Source organism: Natator depressus, chromosome 10, assembly GCF_965152275.1.
Source record: "Natator depressus isolate rNatDep1 chromosome 10, rNatDep2.hap1, whole genome shotgun sequence".
NCBI lineage: Eukaryota > Metazoa > Chordata > Testudines > Cheloniidae > Natator > Natator depressus.
Window position 1 is genome coordinate 32,863,095 of NC_134243.1, and position 25,544 is coordinate 32,888,638.

At 42.9% G+C, this 25,544-nt stretch overlaps 1 protein-coding gene across 2 annotated transcripts in view; it reads right to left on the reverse strand.

Annotated features, from left to right (window-relative positions):
- The window catches only part of CREBBP (CREB binding lysine acetyltransferase), a 177,942-nt gene that overhangs the window by 40,509 nt on the left and 111,889 nt on the right, over positions 1-25,544 (reverse strand). For both annotated transcript variants that reach the window (XM_074965683.1, XM_074965684.1), the window contains exons 10-17: positions 23,483-23,675; positions 23,244-23,297; positions 19,254-19,378; positions 18,392-18,580; positions 15,091-15,510; positions 13,404-13,583; positions 12,972-13,158; positions 1,908-2,026 (exon numbers count right to left, since the gene is read on the reverse strand). In XM_074965683.1, coding sequence (XP_074821784.1) covers positions 1,908-2,026; positions 12,972-13,158; positions 13,404-13,583; positions 15,091-15,510; positions 18,392-18,580; positions 19,254-19,378; positions 23,244-23,297; positions 23,483-23,675 — 1,467 coding nt within the window. The remainder of the gene's footprint in view (positions 1-1,907; positions 2,027-12,971; positions 13,159-13,403; positions 13,584-15,090; positions 15,511-18,391; positions 18,581-19,253; positions 19,379-23,243; positions 23,298-23,482; positions 23,676-25,544) is intronic.

Here is a 25,544-nt window from a genome sequence, read left to right on the forward strand (position 1 = left end):
TATAACTTTCATTTTCCTAGATCCAAATGATGATTGAAGGTCTTCAGAAGAAAAAATAATCAGTGTTTAAAACAGATACCATACATAGGATAATTTTGTTTAAGAAAGAAAGGAAAGGTTACTCACCCTGTGCAGAACTATAGTTCTTTGAGATGTGTGATGGGTGCTCTGCTTCAGGTGTGCGTGCACCTTTTGATCCATTGATTGGAGATTTAGCAGTGTCTGTCCCGCCTGCACGTGTTCTACACAACCGTGCGCCACACACAGAGTACATGGGGCTGCATAGGCAAACCGCCCTCTGTTCTTTCTCTATCCAAATAGGGCATCCAGAGAGTAGATGGTGCCCAGAACTGATCCCACCTTCCCTGTCATGGATGAGGATACAGGTTCCTGTATGGATGTTGAGTGGAACCCTACACTGACAGGGGAGACTGACAATGTCTAACTTCATCCTCCTCAATCTCCTTCACTGGTGGGACATCAGCAGAAAAAGGTGGAGAGTCTTGTGGTACTGGGAAACAATGTTAATCTGGAGACCGGGATCTTGGTACCAAGTTGTTTGGTACCCAGAACTAGTGGAGACTCTGGCTCATCTAAAACAGACAAGTTCCTGGAGTAAATGCCTGTGGTACTAAGTGGATCGATACTCTGCAGCAGCTGAGGTGGACGGTACTGTCAATTTGGAACACAGTGCCAAGGCTGAAAGCGTCTGGTGCTTTGATTAGCCCAGTACTGATGAAATGGTAAGTCTGACAGACAGTGCCATTCTAAAGGAGTGTACATCCTAGGCTTCACCTCCCTGTTCTTCACAGATGGTACTGGAGGGCCTGCCAGAGCCATGCTTCTCCAAAGTGCTCTAGGATCTCCCGGCCCCACCAGTACTGGAGGAAGAGCCTTTTGCCTCCGCGGTACCAAGCCAAGGGGTCAAGGCCTTCAGCACCACAGACTTAGCATGCAATTGGGGCCTTTGGGAGCTGGCTCCTTGCGGTGGGAGACTGAGCTCCTTTTCTTTGGAGCCTTCTGAGTCCTCCAAAGTTTTCCCCTTCTTAGGGGAGACCTGGGCTGAGGTCGGAGGGGCGCTGGATCTGTCTGGAAACAGACGTACATGGGGAGGGGGGAAATATGTGTCTCCTGACATGACTTGAAAGCAGGTGGAAGGGAGGGAATGCTCCATCATCAGAAGTCTTAGTTTGGTCTCTCAATTCTTTCATACTCTAAACTTGAGAGCTAAGCAAAAGTTACACTTTTGCTAGATACGCAACTCTCCCAAGCAGTAGATGCACTTAGGGTGACCGTTGCTGACCGGCACAGCCTCCTGACAAGAGGTAGTATTTGAAAAAGGGAGACGAAAAAGTCAATCCTCATCATCTAACTAATTCTATACTAAAGGAAGTAACACTAACTAGAAACACTAAACTTACTGAAAGAACAACTGTAGAACACGCTGAAGAATGGATGAGGCAGACACGCTAGAGCTCCATCTCGGGTCAAGGCGGTAAAGAAGGAACTGAGGACGGTTCATCTGTGCAGCCTATATATCCTCGATGGGTAGCCCGAGATTGTATAGACTGCAGGTGGGGGCCAAACATACACTGCTAATGGAACGTCTCCAATCAAGGGGCTTGAGAGGCCCATCTGCACCTGAAGTGGAGCACCCATAAGGTCACTACTCGAAGAAGAGCAACTTCTACATTCTGGTTCCCATGGAAATTCAGGCATTCATTCTTAACTCTTAATTGGAACTCAAGGAGAGAAATCTTTAAGGGCACACAGCTGATGTTCCCATGGCCATATACAACTTGAACAAGCACAAAGATATTAGGCCAAATAAGTTTACAAAAATAAGAATTATGAGATATCATAATGCATATATACATATACCACAAAGGCTTTTAATGCTAACTCACTGGAATCCCTAGGAGCTGAGGATCCACAGGCTGTCTGAAAGGAAGGGACTCTGGGTCCTGCCGGTACAATGCTTCAAGGGTGGGCATGAGAGCCTGGCGCAGCTCTTCAGGTTTAAAGACTGTTTTAAAAGAAACAACAACCCCAAACACAGTTAAAATACAAAGAAAAGAATTTCTCTCAGATATTAAAACTGCTCTATTCTATATACTTTAAGACAGAATTTTGTCATCAAATAATTTCTCATCTCCAAACAGCCAGGTTCATTATTCCTAATGTGGGTTTTTCATTCTACTGTGCAGATCGGAGGCAGAACTAGATCTGAGTCACCAGGACAGTTTGGCTTTGCCTTTCTTGAAATCTTGCCAGAGAGTATTTCCAGAATTTCAACGTATTTATTAACTTCATGACTGCAGATTAACAATCCTACCCTGTGAAAGGTATCTTTCTACTGGGCAGAGAAGGCAATTTGGCCATAACTGATTAACAAAACAATAACTTTAATGAGGAATGGAATAGAGCACCTGGCTAATCAAAGAAAAGATAAACAGTTAAGAACAATTCCCCCCCCCCCGCAACCACACCAAATACAGCCATGTCTGTTACCCCTACTGAGATTTTTAGAGCAAAGAAAACTGCAGGGAAGGACCAAAATCTGCAGAAAACTATGTCCAAGTTGTACTGTCTATAATATGGACAAATGACCAGATGGCTTGATAAGTGGCAAAAGAATTTTCTGATCAGAATTTAGAAACAGTCCTGGTCTGATGGGCTATAACTGATTTTGGAACACTGATACACTTTCCTGATGCACAATTTCAGTCACCCAGAAACAGATTATTATGATGCCTTGTTTTGCTCTCAGCAGTGGATTGACAGGAGAAGAAAGGAGGAGATTTTCTGAAAAACCCTGAAATAATTATGGAGTGCTCTTTGCACATCCAAAATATACCAGACTTTATTTTGGATGAACATAGCCTTGACAAAAAGGGGGGAGGAAGGGAAGGAGGACTTCCTCCTGAGAGCAGTGAAAAATATGCGTTTACCTTAGGAATGAATGTTGGGTGTAGGAGAACCACCACCCAGTTTAAAAATCTGCATTGCTGAGAGGATGAAGACTTTTGGTGAAGAGGTCCAAGAGAAAGTTTTGTTAAGGCACTCAAATCCGGGTGGAGAGTTCAGGGGATTACTCCATACTGCCTTCTAAGGCTTATTAATTTTTGTCCTCAGAAATTGCCTGATGTGGAGAGGAGATTAGTCTTGGTTTGTTCACACCCGAAATATTTGATATTGTCAAAGTATGCTGGCACAGAGTGTTGGCCTTCAGACCTAGAGACAAGGAGCTTGACATTACTGTAATTTATACTGCAAAGTGGCATCAAGTGCTGTCATTGTGATTTGACAGAACCTGACCCCATCTTGACACTGGTACCAATGACTAAACACAATGTAGGGAAACACAGAATTGGGCCCAAGCTCTCCTGTACGAAATTGGGAATTTGGCCTTGGTATGCTTGGCCCTGCACCAAGTACTGAATTTCCCCTATATTGTCTTAACAGATTATAAACTCTTTGGGACAGGGAATCATTCTTTCTGCATTTCTGTACACTGCCTAGCACAATGGGTGAGCACCACCTGAAACCAAATTAAAACAAATCCTAATTGGTAGATTTCTTTCTGAAGAGCCAGAATGTGTTTATAACCACAGACTGGAGTAACTATTTTTTTAATTGCTGCCTCTTAATATCCAAGTGGATTAATGGGGCCCAGATTCTGGTAAAATCTGGTGGTAAAAGGAACCTTCAAGTAAATGTGTCTCTCCTGGGGGACTGTGAAGAAAAGAAGCAGAGGTAGAAGGGAGGATTATTGAGATGAAGTCTGCATAACATGGCCACCAAGGTCGGAGAGGTGCCACTAATAAAATGGAGGACTTTCTCAGTCAGATCTCATCTGTTCTGAAGATCAGAGATGCTGAAGGACAGATAGGGGCTCTTTTAAACAGGCTTTGGAAACAGTGTCTAAGGCAAGCATGTCTGGAAGAGAACAGCATGCTTTCAGTATTTTGTTTGGATGTAAAAAGTTTCAACTACTGCCATTCTTGACTAGTAGAGACTCCATTCCATCTCCTTCCTGCTCAGCCAGCTAAACACAGGGTGAACTCCCTCTAGGTATTAAGAATTCCTTTATTCTTGCAAATGGATTGGTAATCCCTACCTTGTTGCTTTGGAGAGGGAAACGATTTCTTTACTGATAACGTTGACAAGAAGCTTCCAGAAAAGCTTTCCCCAAGAATATTTGGAACCTGACACCAGATGTTTAACTTGTAAATCTGTTTTTCGTTATCTTAACTAATGGTGCCTTCTGCCCATTGCAACTGTCTTCAGAATTGAAATGAATCCAGAAAGAAGTCTTAAATAACTGCCGCTGTTGAAGAAATCTCTGAAACACTGATTTACGTTCCCTGGATTGTTTTTGGCACTTCCTCCTGAAAATTGCCAGCCAAGGCAAAAATAATTCATGCAAAGCAGGTGGAAGCTGTAGACACTTGGGCTGCAGCCAACACCTTGCAGACCTCATGGAGCGCTGATTCCACTCTCCTAGTCATGGGTATCATATGCAGGAATTCGCCTTCCGAAGGGACCCATGTTTTCTTGAGAACTTTTGAGATTGCTCAGAAAGTCTTTTATGAAGAAACTCCCACTTACATTTTGTGGCATTCTCCAAGGAACGAACGAACGAAATGGGATCTGGAATTTCTTTCTAGAGGAAAAGAGAAAGTACCTCCTACTGGCTGTGCAGTCTTGGTGGTGTGGCTTGGATACTTTGGAATTTAATGGTTCTGGATTATTTCATTTAATAGATTTTTAAGGCCAAAAGAGGAGATAATCTAGCCTGACCTTCTGCATAACAGGACATAGAATTTCCCCTGCATCGAGCCCACTAACCTGTGGCTGAGCTAGAGTATATCATTTAGAAAAATATCCAGTCTTTAAAAGACTAAAAGAGATGGAGAACTTACCATATCCCTTGCTATGCTCTTTAATGTTTAATTACCCTCCCTGTTAAAATCTGCATCTTATTTTCAGTCTGATTTTTTTTTTTTTTTAATTAAACTTCAGCTTCCAGCCACTGGATCTTGTTATACCTTTCCCCGCAAAATATATAGGTAACTGATCACTTCACAATTTAGCCTTCAAAGTTTGAGGAGGGAAAAAACCTCTTTAGTTTCATCTTCAGAACCCTTGGCCTCTGAAAGGTATGAAAAATATGGAGAAAAGTGCTTGTGGACAGGGGATTTTGTCTTTTTTTCCTGTGCTGTTCAGATTCCCCCAGAGGGGAAAAAACTCCTTTTATAGGGTTCTCCTTTTTGAGAAACAATGGTCTGGGTTTTCCTTTTCAGGAAAGAAGTTCTGTGAATATAGGCAAGATGAACAGAAGCTAGCGCTAAACCACCACGTACCCCATTTTGTCTTGGCATGTGATGGCTGAAAGAAACGTGACCTTTGCCTGTATCATCATCATCCATTATCTGTTAAGTACCAACATTATACCATAAATTGCTTTAGAGGGAGTCCTGGTTGAAGTCATTAAGGAGAAAACTCTAGAGAAGATGAGAGCAGCATCCTTGAAATTACTGAAGACAATACTTTTGGTTCTCTTTTTACTTGTAATCTTTTCAGTAGAGGATCCTGTTGGATGGGGAAAGAAATCAACTTAGCTTGGAGGCTTCTGAATGCTGAAAAGAAGTGCTCCTTCAAGTCTACCTTGGAAGATTCAAGGGAGAGATAGCAAGCAGTCCTGAATTAATAAACACTCCAAACTGTCCTTGCTTTGTGAAGGAAGGGGGTGGAGGGAGAAAAGACGGGGACAGGAAAAAGCTCAGCCTGCCAAAGGGAAAAAAAGGTTCCCTTCCATGGTGTATCTGAAAGAGGGCAGAACCTCATTTTCAGGGAAAATGGATAAGGGAGAAGTTGCCCTCATTTGGAATGCAGCCTTTGCAAAGAGCCTGCAAAATAACTTTTGGTCATTTTATAATGAAAGCTGTTTTTAGTCACTCCTAACCTTCCTTAAGTCCCACTACTTGGGCTGAATTTTTCCATGCTTAGTCTCTGACCAAAGGTAGACTTTTGGCATCTGAGCAGATCTTCAAAAGACAAGGAGAACGAAGTTCCTTTTCATTTTTTTTTTTATAGAAATTTCATAAAAGCAGTTACATTAAGAGAGCATTACAGTTGCATGCTTCAGAATTTAATTAGGAAATGCCATATTTTTCTACAGTTATAGGTCTTGTAGTACTGTGTACCAGCATGCATTCTAACCAATCCATGAAAGTCATTTTAAGTGAAAAGTGCACAATAAGCCACAGCTTAATGCAGACTAACCATTAACAGAGTAATGGTTAAAGTGTACTGGCATATATAAATCATTTACATTTCCAGTTAAGGGAAGCTTTGCTGCCATTTGAAAAGAAATTGTATAATACGTGGCTAGGACTAAGTTATTAAAATACTTGTAGAGAAAAGAAATTACAGAATTTCTCAATAAAGATATTCTAGACCATTCTGACAATGAAATTTGTGTTACTATATCTTGTAATAGTGTTTGTAAGATTTTAGGGAAAAAGTTTATATGTTGTGTTTGGGAAATAATGTTACACTGAAATTACAGACTATATCATAATGCATATACATGGTGGCCAGTGGGAAGGTTTTGCATACAATCTCAACTTTGGTATTTTTTCAGAGTGCTTTGCTTAACCTTCATTTTGTATTTATATGGAATTACATTATTAAGCCAAGAAGCATGGAAGAGTAAAATACAATTAAGTGCATATACCAAAATGTTATACATTATCTTACCACCCCATCTGTTCTACCACCTGTCTACTTATTTTTTTATTAACAATACAAACAGTAAATCAAGTGACAACATTGTAGCTACAATCAGTGAAGCTTCTTTAATTGGGTTCAGAAGTTTCTGTTGAGACTCTCTTTCCCTCCTTTATAATCAAATTACTAAAGCATTCTCTACAGTAACTTGGAATGCAGCAATTATGTACCAGAAATCCCAGTAATAAAACATTTCTATTAGTAGCTAGCACTTGGCAATATATAACTATGAATTGTAGCGTGAGTGTCTAACTACTGGTAATGAGCAATTAAGGTTCATAATGTTGCTTTAACAAATATTTGAAAAGGTTCATGATTGCAGTGTGCAGAATAATCCACTTATGCTACTCATCCAGGTAGACTAATCAAATTACACATGTACAGACTAATCTGAGTGGATTACACTGTAATTTGCCTGAGTGATGGGAGATAATTTCTCTCTCATAATTAAATTCATTACTACTACAGTGGGATTTTCCTTCTTGCCATCCTGCCATCAGTCCACAGAAGATATATCGATCACTGAGATAGGGCTTAACTTGGCCACTCTTGAAACCCTGCCAGTTCTGTTTGGCCTCCATGGAGGATCACACACTCTGAATTAGCTTCCCTACTTCCACAAAGCCATGAGGTTTTCTCTTCAAAACAGGCTTAAAACTTTTACATTTAACTTTTATTGCTGCTTTTTTGAGAATAATTACGTGGTTTTTTTCTGGCTCAAAGGATGGGTTTTTCTACACCAGAGCCTGCAACAGGGTTCACTTGAAGAAGTGGACAACAAACCACTGAAGAAGAATCATGGCTGTAAATACCTGTTACTTACCTGTAATTGGAGGTTCTTCGAGATGAGTGGTCCCTATCTATATTCCACTGAGGGTAACACGCGTGCTCCATGTGTCCGGAGCTGGAGATCTTGAAAGTAGTTGTGTCCGTTGGTGCATGCATGCACCCTTACTCCGCCTCACGGTTTTGTCCCAGGAGGCGATAAAGGGCAGGGCGGACCAACCATGCCCTCAGTTCCTTCACCACCACAATTCAAGACAGATCCACAGCATAGGGGAAGGAGGGTGGTATTGGAATACAAACAGGGACCATACATCTCGAAGACCCTGCAGTTACAGATAAGTAACCACCTCTTCTTTTTTGAGTAATGGTCCATACTGTATTCTACTGAGGGTGATTAATAAGCAGTACCAAGTCATGAGGAGGGGTGTGTGAGGAGATAACGCAACCGTTGACTGGACAACAGTTCTGTGGAATGGGGCATTCATCGCAGAATCTCGTTCCAACGCCTAACGTGAAGCAAAAGTGTGCACCGAACTCCAGGTGGCCGCCTTACATATGTCCATAAGCAGTGTATCTTGAAGCACAGCTGTAACTGATGCTTGCGCTCTTGTGGAGTGAGGTCATACCAAGGGGTGGAGACAGTCCCAAAAATCAATAGCAGAGCATAATGCACCCCAAAACACACTTAGAAGTCCTCTGAGTGGATGTCACCTATCCCTTAATCCTCTGTTATAACGATAAACAGTCGAGGGGTCTTCCTGAATGATCTCGTTCTCTGCAGGTAGAAGGCCATGGCCCTGCACACGTTGAGGTAGTGAAGACGCACTCCTCTGCCATGGCACAAGGCTTTGGGAAGAAAAGCAGCTAAGTGTATTGGCTGATTAAGGTAAAAGCGGGATACAACCTTTGGCAGAAACTTGGGGTGCATACTCAAAGAAACCTCGTTATATGGAATGTGGTAAAATGGGGGTCCACTAACATGGTCCCCAGTTTGCCTATCCTTCTCACAAAAGTAATAGCAACCAAGAAGGCGACCTACGTGGAAAGGAGAGACAGAGCCATGAGGCTGAAGGTTCAAAGTGCGAAGTGATTAAGGTCAAAAGGACGAGGTTGAGGTCCCATTGTGGGAGCAATAGGTTGAATGGGTGAATAGGTGTAAAGGAGTCCCTTCCAAAACCCGCTAATCAAAAGATGCATAAATACAGAGTGTCCTTCCATGGGGGGTGGAAAGCACTAACAGTTGCCATGTGCACCTTGATGGAATGAAGAGCAAGGTCTGACGCCTTCAGGGACAGAAGGTAGTCCAAAATAAGGGGAATATTCACATTCTCAAGGGCTTGACCACTCTGTTGGGCCAGGAAGTGAAATATTTCCACTTAGCTTGATAGGAATGCCTCGTGGACTCTTTCCTGCTACTTGAGAGGATGTCTTGTACTGCCAACGAACACTCCCATTCTAGGAAAGATGCCCATCCAAAAACCAAGCTCTGAAGTGAGGTGTCTGTGGATTAGGATATCTGATCTTGCTGCTGTATTGCGTGAGCAGTTCCGGGAATGCTGGCAGTGGAAGTGGGGGGACACACTGACATGCAGAGGAGGAGGGGAAACCAGTACTGGCAGAGCCAAAATGGGGCAATTAGAATAACTGTGGCCCTCTCCCACCCGATCTTATGGAGGACACGCGCCAGTAGCGGTAGCGGGGGAAAAGCTAGTCTGCCTGGTCCGACCAGCAGATGATATGGGGATCTCCCTGGGAATGGGCACAGAGGCCTCCTCTGGAGCAACACTGGATGCATTTGTTGTTGACATGGGAGGCAAAGAGGCCTGTGGTTGGAGTCCCTCAGTGGGTGAAAATGTCACTGACTACGGCGTCGTGGAGTTCCCATTCAGGGTCAGCCACGAACTGCCTGCTCAGAGAATCTGCAATCACGTTCTCAGTCCCCGGAAGATTGCCCACTAAATCCTGTTGTCAGTGGCTTATGCACCAATCCCACAGAGTAATCGTTTCTCCACAAAGCGCTAGCAACCACATGCCCCTTTGTTTGTTGGTGTAATAAACAGTTATGGTGTTGTCTGACATGATGAGCATGTGACAGGACAGAACGAATGGGAGAAATGCGCGACATGTCCTCTGCACCGCCCGAAGCTCCAGAATGTTGATGTGCAACTGGGAGTCATGAGTGCAAGTCCCCTGTGTCATATACTCGCCCATGTGGGCACCCCAGCTGGCGAATGACACATATCCATGATGATCGTCATGCTTGGAGAGAATGGGAGGAAGGGCATCCTAGTGCTGATCTGACCCGGGTCTGTCCACCAGTGGAGGGAGGAGAGAACCTTGGGTGGGACTGTTAGGATGAGGTCCATGGTTTGGTGTGTGGGAGAACAGGACCTCTGGAGCCACAGCTGCAGGCAGCAAAAGCAAAGACGAGCAAAGGCGGTGATGTACGGACAGGCTGCCATGTGACCAAGGAGGGACAGGAAAGTTCTGAATGGATCAGGATGGCTGGCTATCACTTTAGGAATCAACTCTTGAATTATCTGGAACCTGTCCTCCAGTAGGTAGGCTCATGCTGAGATTGCATCGATGCATGCCCCAATGAATTCTAGGGACTGTATCAGATCCAAAGTTGATTTTTCTATGTTTACGCTCACCCCCCAGGGAGAAGAGGAGTAGGAGCAGCATGAAGGTCAAGGCTTGAGCCTTCCCTTTGGATCGCGTTGCTAGCAGCCAGTCATCGAGGTATGGGAAATATAAGAACTCCCTGACACCAGAGGTGGGCCGCTACCACACAGAAAGCTTTGGTGAATACCCAGGGAGCAGTAGTGAGTTCAAATGGTAGAATCCGGAATTGGAAATGTCAAGGGCCTACCTTGAATCTCAAAAACCTTCTGTGGGTAGGATGGAGGTCTATGTGAAAATAGGCTTCCTGTACAGTGAGAACCACATGCCTCTTTCCAGTGAAGGTATGATGGTCTCTAAAGGTGACCATACAAAACTTTGGCTTGCGTATAAAGTAACTGAGATGATGGAGGTATAAGATTGGTCACCAGCCGCCCTTTTTTTGGGAACTAGAAAATAGGCGGAATAAAACCCTGCACCCTGATAGGTTGTACGATCAGGATCTATTGCTCCCCTTTGCAGTACAGTGGCCACTGTGCGTGAAGAGATATATGCCACATCCACCACGGCCTGGAGCATTATCCTTGCGACCAGTTTGCCTTTCTCCAAGATAGTCACGAAGGAGGCATGATTCTGTTGGGGAAGCTTGTCTGCAAAGTCCGCCAACAAGCCATAAGTAAGCCAACAAGCCATAAGTAAGCAAGTCATATTTAGCTAATAGTGTCAGGTAGTTACAAATGCAAAATTGGAAGGCCAGCCAAGAAAAAACCTTGCGACCCAGAATGTCCAGTCACTTATCCTCTTCATCTGCTGGGGTGGAGCGTAGGTGTTGCTGCCTGGCCCGCTTTGTCACTGCCTGTATCATGAGGGAATTAGGTGTGTGTGTGGGGAAAACAAACTCAGACCCTTTCGCTGGTACATAGTACCTCTTTCTTCCCCCTTAAGGGTGGGTGCGCAAATGACCACAGTGTGTAAAACAGTTCAGGCCGGCTGAAGAACGGCATCGTTGATTACTAGGGTCACTCTGGTTGGTACCGAGGCATGCAAGATGTCAAGAAGCTGATGTTGTTTGTCCTGCACTTCCTCCAGTGGAACGTGGCGAGCATCAGCCACTCTGCGTAACAGTTCTTGGAACTGACGGTAATCATCCAGAGGTGATGAGGGAGCTGATGACACCACAGCATCTGGGGATGATGAAGTGAATCACTCAGTTTCCAGTGGTGCGGTCAGAGCCAGGCTAAGCGGTTCATCCTCCAACACTGGTTCTGAACACCTACTCGATGACGATCAAAGAGGAGACGGGGCACTCCTCTCATGCTGAATGGGAAGGCTCTGAAGGTGAATACTGAGGCCAGGACACCCAGTAGGGCCCAGAAGGATGATCCTTAATTTGCTGTGGTGGGCCCTGAGGAGTGGGGTACCAGGGACTCCTTTGCTAGGAAAAGGGAAGGTACTGTCACTGAGTCATCAGAGCCTTTGGATAGTTGTATCAACAGTATGGGAAGGGTGGACCTGTGCTCTGTCCGAGTCTCTGATGCCAAGAAGTCATAGCCTGGTTCTAATGGCAGCATCATGGGAACCACATGAGCTGGAAGAGAGCAGGCAGGAATATTAGCTGAAGGAGGTAAGTCCAAGGTGGGAGAGCACCCCCACCGCATGAGGTGACTAGAGTGCAAGCTGTGGAGACCTCACCTTCTCCAAAGCAAAGAGTTCACGAGGCTCAGGCACAGCCTCAAACCTGCCTGGTGTCAATGGCATGCGCGCCGCAGTCTGAACAAGAGCTGGGGCCGGAATGGAGGCCTGCCTCGGAACCGAAGGTTCCCTTGTCTTTGGCAGTGCAGAACTGGAAGGTGTATCTCACTCAGTGGACAGAACCAGCAGATCTTGTGGTCTATGTGGCTTCTTGTCATGCTTGTGCACCTTGGAATGCGCAGTTTCTCCACGGCTGGAACTCATGGAAGGTGCAACGTCCTTCTTCAGCCTAGAGGAAGACTTACTACCATGCTTATGCGCATGCTTCCTTGCCTTACGATTAGACCCTGGCACGGGGTTTATAGCACTGGTACCAGGGGAACCGGACTGGGTCTTTGTGGTAGGAGGCACACACCTGGATTGCTCAGGCCGATGTATGGGGGGGAGGGGGGGAAGGAGTGGTTCCCAGCCTGGATCCAACTGCGGCCTCATGGCAACTGCCATGAGGTGCTTCTTGAGGCAGACAGCCCAATCTTCCCAGGTACGGCTTGGGAAGGAGAGGGAGATACTGCATCTGGATGAGATGTGGGCTTCTCCCAAGCAGTAAAGGCAGCGCTTGTGCTCACTGCTGATTGAGAACGAGCGAGGGCAGGAGATGTAGATCTTCGGCACAATTCAGTATTCAGGTGCTGGGGGGAAGGAGGGGTGGAAGGGAGAATTGTAATTTCCCTACAATTCACCTCAGTCCTGAACTGAAACCAATCCCTTACTACCCTGGCTTTGGCTCTTCTGCCTAGAGACTGGCTATTGTGAAAAAGCCAAACTGAGATGTTATCATTGACAGTAACGTTAAGTGCAAATCAGGAGGACATCAAAACCTTACTTTTCACTTGTGATCCAAGAAAAGATAAGAATACTGCTTTCCAAAAGGAAAAAGGGTAGCACATTAACGCACAGTCTCAGCCCCAGCCCCCAATTTGTGGTGTTAGTGCATACATACAAACAGAGGGACCTCCTGGTTGGCTTAAAGATTGCAGGAAACAGAAAACCAAGAACTCCCATTTCTATATACGTACTCTTTTTACGGGGCTGAGATGGTGATGTAGATTGTGAAGTGGTGCCATTAGTGCCACTCTCCTCTTCTTCTTTAGGCTCTACCTTGATATCAAGTTTCTTTTCTTCTACCTCCATTGGCTCCTGTTTTGACTCTGCCACATCTATTTCTTCTTTCACTTGGCAAGATCCTTGTAAATCCTCCTCCATCTTAAGAAAGAAAGAGATGAGATTAAACTACACCTATAACGTCTCAAACTACAAATTCTATCAGTTTGGAGTGTCAGTAGCCCGATACACAATAAAGCACCATACACAGGGCTTCCACCAGAGTGAAAACCAGAGTTTTACATTAACTAATATTTTCTCATCAGCTTGGCTCACTGATTCACACTCAACTTATTTTAGCTCCTATATATTATTGCTCTAATTAACTGTGAAGGAATTTCACTTACCTCAGTCTTAGGTTCCACTTGTGTTTCACAAGGCTCTGGCTCAGTTTCTTCATTTTTAACCTCTGGTTTGCTTTCTAGCATTGGTGCATCAGGTCCCAGCTGCTGGGAGTTGATATCGGCACTCGCAACTGAGCCTGGGGTTGGCACCCTGTTATCAATACTAGCTGCTGCCTGGGATAGCTGATGTAAAAAGGTACAAAAATCAAAACATTGAGGAAATATATAGAAATATTCATTTGTCTTGCTAAGAGGAATAGTACAAAATCATACACAAAAGGATCATCTCAAATAATACCACTCTTGAGTCTGATACTCACTAAAACCGACACAAATTAGAGGATTAGGCCAAAAGAAATCTGACGAGGTTCAACAGGGACAAGTGCAGAGTCCTGCACTTAGGACAGAAGAATCCCATGCACCGCTACAGACTAGGGACCGAATGACTAGGCAGCAGTTCTGCGGAAAAGGACCTAGGGGTTACAGTGGACGAGAAGCTGGATATATGAGTCAGCAGTGTGCCCTTGTTGCCAAGAAGGCTCATGGCATTTTGGGCTGTATAAGTAGGGGCATTGCCAGCAGATCGAGGGACGTGATCGTTCCCCTCTATTTGAGATTGGTGAGGCCTCATCTAGAGTACCGTGTCCAGTTTTGGGCCCCACACTACAAGAAGGATGTGGAAAAATTGGAAAACATCCAGCGGAGCGCAACAAAAATGATTAGGGGACTGGAACACATGACTTATGAGGAGAGGCTGAGGGAACTGGGATTTTTAGTCTGCAGAAGAGAAGAATGAGGGGGGATTTGATAGCTGCTTTCAACTACCTGAAAGGGGGTTCCAAAAAGGATGGATCTAGACTGTTCTCAGTGGTAGCAGATGACAGAACAAGGAGCAATGATCTCAAGTTGAAGTGTGGGAGGTTTAGGTTGGATATTAGGAAAAACTTTTTCACTAGGAGGGTGGTGAAGCACTGGAATGCGTTACCTAGGGAGGTGGTGGAATCTCCTTCCTTAGAGGTTTTTAAGGTCAGGCTTGACAAAGCCCTGGCTGGGATGATTTAGTTGGGGACTAGTCCTGCTTAGAGCAGGGGGTTGGACTAGATGACCTCCTGAGGTCCCTTCCAACCCTGATATTCTATGATTCTATGAAAACCAAACTCTGGATACCAGAACACAGATCTCGAGTTATACAGAAGTAAAGACAGGAATGAGTTTATCATCTGATGCATTAGCATCTTCTGTTGATAAAGCAACTGTACGGTGGATAGTACACACTGATTACCATGCAGTCTCTTTCTACCCATCTTTAAAAACCATGTGTGAATTTAATGATCATGAAGGTGAAAGACTAATGATCCTGACTAGAGCCAAACATAGCACAGGCAGATTATTTACAAGTTTCCCACGCACAGCTGTAGAAACATTCTGTAGTATTTTTAATCCTAGTATTGGAAATCACTAACTAAATTGACTTCTGAGAACATTTGGATGAATGCATTTTGTTTGCTTATGGATCTAAATAAATACCTATTCTAAAATATATCTTCCACAATAAAACAAGCTACTGTTGCTATGGCATAAGGATCCTGCAATCTGTAATTCTATGGCACAGTACTATACAGGGGAAAGTTCCTTGTTGAATGTTTAGGCTTCTGTTGCATTTGGACCAAATAAACTAGCTGATACTTACTGGAGTGCCAGGAGGTTGTGCCTGCACAGATGTTGGTTGTTGCTGAGATGGTTGTGGGGTTGGCACAGACTGGGGTTGTATTGGAGTCTGAGGCTGTGGTGTAACTTGAGCCTGTGCTGCAGTTTGTCCTGTAGGTGTACTCTGTGTCTGTGTTGCATTTGGAACAGAGCCAGGTGTTGGTGTAGGAGTCTGTCCTGAAGATGAGACTGGTGTGGATGGCTGAGTAGGTGCTGCTGGCTGAGGAGGAGTCATTCCAGGTGGGGTTTGGTGTTGGATAGGTGGCTTGCCAGCTGCATTGGATACAGGAGGTGCAGTCTGATGTAGAGGTGGCTGGGTCGCTGGTGGACATGATATCTGACCACTCTGTGGTCCTAGCATATTCATGGAGTTCGGAATAGCAGCACTGGGAACCTGCCCCTGCTATAAAGAGAGAGTTCTTAATGTATCCATGCTGCTCCAAAATTGAGTCATATTTACTTGGACATTATAAGAGCATTAAATGCCTTACAAGAGTAGCAGTTTAGATCACCATACATTTTTCATATTTATTTATTTACAGCAACCGTGTTTATTATCTCAAATGCACAGGTTCTGACCACATAAAATCACCAATAATTTTCGATAGCTTTTTGCTCCTTTTATATTGTTCTGCTATCATAAAGGAGATGGAACCCAGAGAGCACTCCCCATAGGCAGCCATTCAAGAGCTAAGTTGTGCCATGGGCTGGGTAGGGGTAAGAATTCAGAGGACACAAAGTGGCTGAAAGCTCCCCACAACCTAGGCTGCACCTACTGAGCTACATTGCTCAGGAAGGCATCTCAGAATTCTTTCCCTTGTGTTTACTATACACAATACACTTGAACATGTAACAGTTTTTACCCTGACTTGACTATTTTGGATATTCAAAAAGGTTGTGGATCCACATTTCCAAGTCCAGCAACATTATAAAATTGAAATAGTACAATATAAATGACATGGTGCATGTGCATATGTTTTAAGATGATATATTTTACTAAATGCTGCATCAGACAAACTAGAATGGGTGGAGGGAGAATCAGGGAGAGCAGACCATATTAATACAGTAACTCCTCACTTAAAGTTGTCCCGGTTAATGTTGTTACTGTTACGTTACCGACGGTTGTGAGCTCAATCCTTGAGGGGGCCATTTAGGGATGTGGGGCAAAAACTGGGGATTGGTCCTGGTTTGAGCAGGGGGTTGGACTAGATGATCTCCTAAGATCCCTTCCAACCCTGATATTCTATGAACTGATCTATGAATTAGGGAACATGCTCGTTTAAAGTTGTGCAATGCTCCCTTCTAACTCGTTTGGCAGCCACCTGCTTTGTCCACTGCTTGCAGGAAGAGCAGCCGGTGGAGGCTTGGAACCAGAGTGGACCAGCAGCCCCGCTATCAGCTCCCCACTCCCCTAAGTTCCCTGTGCAGCAGCTGCCCAGCAGGCTATCAATTGCCAGGAGTTCAGCTGTCCCTCCCGCCACTGCCCTGAGCTGCTCCTGCCCTTTGCCTTGGACCTGCTCCTCAAGACTCCTGCTTGCTGTGTGGAGGGGAGGGGAAAAAGAGGGGGGCTAATGTCAGGGTGTCCCCCTCCCCCTGCACCCCGCTTACCCTATCTTCCATAGAGCAGGGGACACACACAACAGTCAGCACCTGCAGCCCAGTCTCAGCTTGCTGATCTAATTAACGAGGCAGTGTACTTCTGACTTCACTCTCCATACTTAAAGGGGAAATGCGCATCTCTCTCTCTCTCTCTCACACACACACACACACACACACACACGTTGTGTGTCTCTGTCTGCCCTCCCTCATTTCCTGCTGTGAGAGAGTTAACCCTTGAGGACTCAGCCAATTGCTAGCTCACGAAAGCTTATAGTCTCTAAGGTGCCACAAGTACTCCTTTTCATTTAGCAGTAAGGCATTCCCTAGGAAATATCCCACCCTCTGACTCCTCAACCTCAACCAAGCTTCTCAATCATCATCACTGTGTACCAGTATTAAATTGTTTGTTTAAAACACGCGTGTGTGTGTGGACAAAAATTTCCCTGGAACCTAACCCCCTCATTTACATTAATTGTTATAGGGAAATTGGATTTGCTTAACATTGTTTTACTTAAAGTCGCATTTTTCAGGAACATAACTACAATGTTAAGTGAGGAGTTACTGTATGCCTTCATCTGATTTCTATTTAAAAATCTTCATACAAGTATTTTTAAGTATTTGTATAAATCTAAATAAATCAATAAAGAAATATGAATGAATTATAGGTAGTAAAATGTCAAGTGTTAAAATGCTTTTATATTGCCTTATAAATATTTTGTTGAGGGATACTGTTTTTCTGTCCATCATGTATTCAAGACTTTCTCCAGGAGGGCAGATGTTTTTATTTTTTAAAAAGCCACATGCAGAAGTGTTCAGCTATTAAACAAATAATTTGACTGAACTTCTGTAATAATATGGAAGACAAATGGTGATAGACAACAGCTTCCAATTCAGATGTAACCAGTTTAAAAAAAAAAAAAAAAGAAATGCAAAAAACTAAGAGGGCTGCTTTGATTACATACTTTCTTGCAGTCCATAATTTAAAATAATAGCTACTAAAGTCTGCATACAAAGAAAAAATAGGAGCATATGGATGACTCAAATACAATGGGGGAACACTGAAAATAGCTAAATCATGCATTATAAATTAACTTTTCCTGCTATTCCCCGCTAAAATTCTCCATAAGATTATGTGAATTATAGAATTCACATCCAGGGGTGGTGGTGCGGATTTTTTCCTAAACTAATACACCCAGAGTTTATGTAGCAGCTCATGGAAATACTTGGAATGCAGAAAGAGAAAGTGAAAGACAGGAGAGTCTCTGAGAAGCTGATTAAATTGGAGGGGTATAATGAACACTGGATATACAAATATAATGCAAACTATGCAAAGAAGTGAGATTTTAAAAGGAAATTAGACACTGGCATTTCGTGAACTGCTGGCTGGTGGAGGCTAGCGCCCAGCCCTGCCCCTTCCGCCTGAGGCCCCAGCCCTTCCGTGCCCCCTACCAGAGCCCCCCACTGCAGCTGCCGGCCGATGTCCCAGGCTAGAGCCCCCAGCCCCAGGAGGGCAGGTGGCATGGCCCCGACCCCAGAGCACCGAGAGGGAGGGCAGCGTGGCCCGAACCAGGGAGATTGAAGCTGCGCTGGGTAGAAGCAGGAGGGGTGGGGGGTTGTTGGGGGCTGAGCGTGGCCGCCCATGAAATTAGATTAAGATAATCCATACTTCAGAAAATGAATTCTACCTGTGAAACGCCTGTCTGGGCTGTTGATTGACCCATGCCTACATTGTTCACATTCAGAGCTCCACTTGATGATGGGAACTGATTCTGAGGGAGGAACTGGTTTTGGGTAGGAGCCTGACCCATCATAGTACTGGAATGTGCTCCCATCATGTTTTGTGGCTGAGGCATTCGGGAAGGAGACATTGCCATCTAATATTTAAAAACAAAAATATCAGTTATTAAAGAAATTAATTGGGTAGAAATAAAGGAAAAACAAACTAGATAATTAGCATAAGGTCTGAGAAAAAATACTGACCTCATAAATCAAAGGGAGTTTTGGACACATGTATGATGTCAGCATTGCCTCACAACATTTAATGAGCTACTCAAAGTGAAAAAAATACTAAAGCTATATTTAGAACGCTAAGTTCTTTGGGCTAATATAGAAAAGTAATATGCTGGAACTCTTAAAATATATTTTAATTTTCTGAAAAAAATGAAATCAAGTTTTTAAGTGTTACCACGGATTTATACACTGGATGGCTACAGTACTTGGAAGTACCAAGCTTCTTTCTCCCAGAAGACACGAATTACTGTTATACCTCTGATGTCCGCCTCCCACCCTAAGTATTTAGGTTCTGTATGTCAAATTTAAACGTTGAAAACAAATAAACAAGTCAGTAAAAAAACCATATGATAGCAAAGATGAAAGATAAATTTCCCTGAAGCTAATTAGCATGAAATTCAAATAGATGAGCAGACACATGAGTTTTCCATATTAACATGAATATGTTTTTTCCCAAAGCATCTTTATTATAAAAACGAAGGAAATTCTTAAGTGGAATTAAACTATAAGAAGAACTTGAGGAAAGCAAATACAAACCGCTGGAACAGAGCTCATGTTGTTCATTTGTACAGGATGGTTCATTGGAGAAGCTGCACGGGGTCCCATGGGTGCCTGTGGCATCTGTACATTTCCTATGGACATGGGGTTAAACTGATTCATTCCTGCAAAATGCACCCCCAAAACAGCTCATTAGGAACAAGTCATCAAGCACTTACATGTAGTACAGTTACCAGCCTACACTATCATAATTCAAATCAGTTATGGTAAAAAGCATTACCCACACACACTGCCAGAGAGCAAGTGAGGTATGTAATTATATGCAATTGATTACAATTTTGCCTCAGGCTGTCAGAAGAGCAATAACCATTCTTCACATTAAAAAAGTCAATGTTGTTCCTTCCTGCAAAATGGTCACTAACAAAGACATGCTGGACAGGGAGAAATGTTTAGGGAAAACCAACACTGAAACTTGTTTTAAACAACCGCTCAAGGGGCAAACAAATGGAGGTGATGCTCTTTAAAAGAAAAGTACTACTATACTCAATACTTTTAGGAAAATTTGCAGGGGAGTGGTACATAAGACAGGAGTTGTATAAAAAGGATGATCTCTTATTCAAGTTTTACTGTAAGTAATTCTCAAAGTAAATCATATAAAGTACACATTGAAGGCAAGCACATTGCCCCAAGTCAAAGTATAAACCAAAATAATACCACAACCAGCAACTACCAAAACAAAGGTAGCAGTTCCCTCTCCCCACCATCCTCCTCAAAAATACACCCCACAAACCATGCATTGGTAAAGGCATAAATTTATCATAGGCTCAATATTTACAGATATACATGTGCCTGTTCAAAGAACTTTTCTTTTCCTACCCAAAATAAATAAAATGCTAGATGTGTCATTAAACAGAGAGTGCCATATCATAGCTCGAAAGGGTTGCGATACAGGTTTCAGCTTACTAGATTCCATAACAAACATTAATTCATGAAGCAGATAAACCTGGACTACTACTTAGGAAGATGAAACATCTCAACTTTCAGTACTTTTCAGGAAAAAGCAGCTGGAGCAAGGCTACTGCATTCCTCTAGCATTAACAAATTAATAATGAGAAAATTCCCAGTTTACAAGTATCTTCTGGGCGAACAGGATTATCTGACAAAGAAGCACTGAAAACAAAAATGGTTTAACACATTTCACACTGATAGATAAATTAAGTGAGGGTACTGCTGATTCCCTTCCTTTCTCACAGATGCTAAATTACTCTCTAACCTGATTATCCCTGTTGTGGAGAAACTATTGGACACATCTTGTTAGCCCTTGAGATACCACTGTGATAAAGCCTGGTAAAGTGTGTGATGCTGGCAGACCAGATGCCAGCTCATGCCAAGGCCCCTAAGACTCACTGAACACTGACAAATGCACAGCTGGAAACCAGTCTGGCTTACCTGTGTTTTAGTATTTTTAAAATAGGTATTAGAATTTAAGAATGTGTTTGTGTTTAGACTTTGTGGAATGATTGTAGGATGCTGCATGTATTAATCCTACTTATATCTGTATCCCGTGTTAGAAGTTAATGTTTATATATCTGCTTTGTTACTATGGAAGTGTTTGCTAAGACTTCAGAGCGGTAGCCGTGTTAGTCTGCATTAGCAAAAAGAACGAGGAGTACTTATGGCACCTTAGAGACTAACCAATTTATTTGGGCATAAGCTTCCGTGGGCTAAAACCCACTTCATCAGATGCATGCAGTGGAAAATACAGTAGGAAGATCATATCATACACACACACACACACACCATGAAAAAATGCGTGTTGCTATACCAACTCTAACGAGACTAATTAATTAAGATGGGCTATTATCAGCAGGAGAAAAAAACTTTTGTAGTGATAATCAGGATGGCCCATTTCAAACAGTTGACAAGACGGTGAGAGTAACAGTAGGGGAAAAATTAGCATGGGGAAATAGTTTTTAGTTTGTGTAATGACAAATGTAATGCATTGTTCTAAGTCAGCCATAAAAATGTTGGCATACTGTGGGGCCATGCGGATAGCCATAGCAGTTCCAATGACTTGAAGGTATACATTGTCCCCAAATGTGGAATAGTTGTGGGTGAGGACAAAGTCACAAAGTTCAGCCACCAGGTTTGCCGTGACATTATCGGGGATACTGTTCCTGATGGCTTATAATCCATCTTTGTGTGGAATGTTGGTGTCAAGGGCTTCTACATCCATAGTGGCCAGAATGGTGTTTTCTGGAAGACCACCAATGGATCACACAACAAACACACTAACCCAGGAACCTATCCTTGCAACAAAGCCCATTGCCAACTCTGTCCACATATCTATTCAGGGGACACCACCATAGGACCTAATTACATCAGCCATACCATCAAGGGCTCGTTCACCTGCACATCTACCAATGTGATATATGCCATTATGTGCCAGCAATGCCCCTCTGCCATGTACATTGGCCAAACCGGACAGTCTCTACGCATAAGAACAAATGGACACAAATCAGACATCAAGCATTAGAACATTCAAAAACCAGTCGGAAAACACTTCAACCTCCCTGGACACTCAGTTACAGACCTAAAAGTCGCAATTCTTCAACAAAAAAACCTTTAAAAACAGACTCCAATGAGAAACTGCAGAACTGGAATTAATTTGCAAACTGGACACCATTAAATTAGACTTGAATAAAGACTGGGAGTAGATGAGTCATTACACAAACTAAGAACGATTTCCCCATGCTAATTTTTCCCCCTACTGTTACTCACACCTTCTTGTCAACTGTTTGAAATGGACCATCCCGATTATCACTACAAAAGTTTTTTTTCTCCTGCTGATAATAGCCCACCTTAATTCATTAGTCTCGTTAGAGTTGGTATGGCAACACCCATTTTTTCATGCACTCTCTCTCTATCTATATATCTCTCTCTTCCTACTGTATTTTCCACTGCATGCATCCGATGGAGTGGGTTTTAGCCCACGAAAGCTTATGCCCAAATAAATTGGTTAGTCTCTAAGGTGCCACAAGTACTCCTCGTTCTTCTTGCTAAAACTGTAAATTCCCCACAGTCAGGGGAGAAGCATTACCAGGTGTGAAATCCTAGTTTACCACAAGAGGTGCTATCTTCTCCCCAACAAAGGAAGGACTACAGACATCAGATGAGACATTGTGAACAAAAGACTTAACTGCTTCCCCCACAAGCATGTGTCCCATCACAGCTTGAATGCTGATGAAAGGGAACAAAGATACTTGTTAAGGAGACCCTAGTATCTTTTTGCTGTCTGGACTCTGAGGGCAAAGATTCCTAAATATGAGCAAGAGATCCCCAAGCTGCTAGGCTTGGGTTAGCCCTAAAGGACATAACAGCTTGCTTATTAAAGAAGCTTCTATTACTTTTTTAACGTAAGATTGTATCTCATTTGTGCGTGTGTTTATCTGCTTTAATCTTATAAATAATTCATTTCTCTTCTTAGTTAATAAACCTTGTTTGTTTGTTACAGGACTGGCTGGCTATAAGCTCTGTCTTTGGTTTGAGATCTGAATACAACTGACTTGGGGTAAATGACTGGTCCTTTGGGACGGCGAATAATCTGAATATTATTGTGATTTTTGGTGTAAAGTGATCATCTATCAAAAAGTCAAGCTCGCCTGGGTGGCAAGATAGAATGGAATACCTAGAGACTATCGATGACTCCATGGTAGGATTGTTACAGTGTGTTAGGAGTTGACAATTGATACTGGTTTGGTGAAATCTAATGATAGAATATACAACCAGTTTGGGGTTTTCATCCTGCTTCTTGACAGTCTGCCCTGAGGTTGACACTCATGGTTGAGAGTCACTCCTGACAGCATAACAAGTATAATTGTGAATACAAATAATAAAAGAAGGAGAGAGTCACACACACCCTTCCCCCTAAAGTTATAAACAATATGAAAGGAAACCAGAAGAAAAGCAACCTAGAAAAGCTATGTTTTGAATCAACAAAGCAATGTACTGAAGGAAAAAGTTAAATACCTTGAGAGACCTGCATACGACTCATAGGCACATTCGGCATGGACATAGGCCCATCTGTAACAGAATCAAAAGAATGGTCAAAGAAAAAAAAATTTTTTTTTTAATTAAGAAATAGTATAAAAAGCACAATGACACTTCAGCCAACCACGACACTGCATAGCAGAAGTATTTAAATTCAATAAACGAAATGTAAAAAACTGTCCCACTCTCTTCTTCCATCTCATCTAATCCATACTTACTGGAAGGTCTCAAGGGCTGTGTCTGGCCCATGGCAGCAGCCACCTGTGCGATACCAGGTGGCTGAGCCCCTGGGGTCTGTAAGGCTGGCTGGTTACCCAAGATCCCTTGTTTATGTAAACGAGACCTCCGTTTCTCTTCTAGCTCCTTTTGTATCTTATAGATTTTCTCTGCTAATAAATGATAGTATTCATCCTATAAAGGAGAAAGATAATATTCAGTATTACAAAAAAATACAAAAATACAGAGGTAAAACTAATTCACCTGAATCGTGTGTCATTTACATTCTCTTGCAGATAAAGAGCTGCCTATTTGAAGAAGAATTACATTTCTTGTCACAACTGTTATATGGAGATGAGACTCCTTGTAATTCTTAAGTGGAGAGTAACAGTGAAGCTTTTGGAAAAAAAACACAAGGGAAGTTTACTTTACAGACTGACTGTCCATCTTGGCTGTCTTCCAAAGAATAGGCTTTTCTAAATCATCATGCATAAGTTTTTATGAAAGGGACTGTTGCAGGATGCCTGCTACTTTCTGGCAGAGAAATCAATATGAAGATACAATTTACTCTCCAGTGGGACATTTTTTATCCTTATTTATAAGTTGGTATTTTCTTAACACACCTAGCCACCAATCCAGAGTCAATAATGAAAGGAGCTGCTCACCTGCAGTTCTGCAGAAGAAAGGCAGATGTTCTAAACTGGTAGCTTAGTCTGTTATGAAAAGATCAAGTTACAAGTAAAGAATAAAACTGCCTTTTTCATATACACAACTAATCTACCAATCCAGAGTCACTACTGTGAAGGATAAGACAGACATAGGAAGAGAGAGAATTTAAAGAATTAGTGAGAAACAGCAGCCTAGAGGATCAGACAACCGAACACTGCATCTGCAGATGAGGAAACATCCATTTTGTTAAGGGTGTCAAATGAGTCAACAAATGAACGTTACTACCCTGCTTGTAACATTAGAAGATTCTGTGTTCCTTGCAGTCTATGCAGCCGTCATGCATCCGTGAACATAATGCTTATGGTTCCTGGAGAGGTTTTTTTTTTTTTTTTGGATTTTTTGCATGCTTATGATATGGTTGCTCTCACCTACTGTGAAATACTGCACTTCAGAGGTTCCATTTCTTTTTTTCCCCCGCTTAGTATTAAGAATGATTGACTAACTTGCAGAACTGCCTGTGTTCTGTGAAAACAAAACTAACACCCTGCAGCTTTCCAGGGAACAGAGAAGAGCCTTCAGGCAAAAAGATGGAAGGGCTCTCATGATTCAACTAAAATAGAGATTTCATTTTTGCCATAAATTGTGGTGTTATTCAAAGGCCCATCTTGTACCAACTGAAATGGTAATATGGTTATTTGATGGAGACTATCCAAAATTAAGTGTGGATGACTGTCTTGAGTCTATGCCCCTCTGTGATGCCTTAGAGAATCTCTTCCACTTCATCAAGTAGGTTTCCCTGATCAAAGATTCCTTGCTTTCAACAGAATCTACTGTACTTCTGTGCCCCAACAACCCAGATGCTAAGTGATGAGACTGAAAGATTTCTAATCCAGGTGCAAAATTCTGCCCTGATTCACAGACAAGAAGTCTGGTAAACTGGGAAGCAAGTTTTCTGTTTCTGACATCAGTTCCAGGACACTGGGGAACTGAAATTGCCAGTGTGCAAGCTGGGGGCATTTAACAGCATGTTAGGCCTGTCCTGACTTTCCAGATAGCCCTCAAAATTACTGAGAATGGAGAGAATTCACAAAAATATTCTGGACTCCAATCCAGGAGAAAAGTGTCATTCAGAGATGATGGATCCTGCCCACCCTGGAACAGAACCAGACATTTTGCATTTTCATTGATGACAGAACTATCTAAAAGGGGTATGCCCTTTTACACAAAAGAGAATACAGGAATGAATTCTTGAGAGCCTATTAGGACTGCCGAGTATACCTTCAGTTCAAAGTCTGCTAACTCATTGTCCTCTCCCGGCAGACAGAGTGCCACAGGAGAATTTGGTGGTGAATGCTCCACTTCAAAACTCAAGACAGCTTCTTGTCAAGGCTGCTG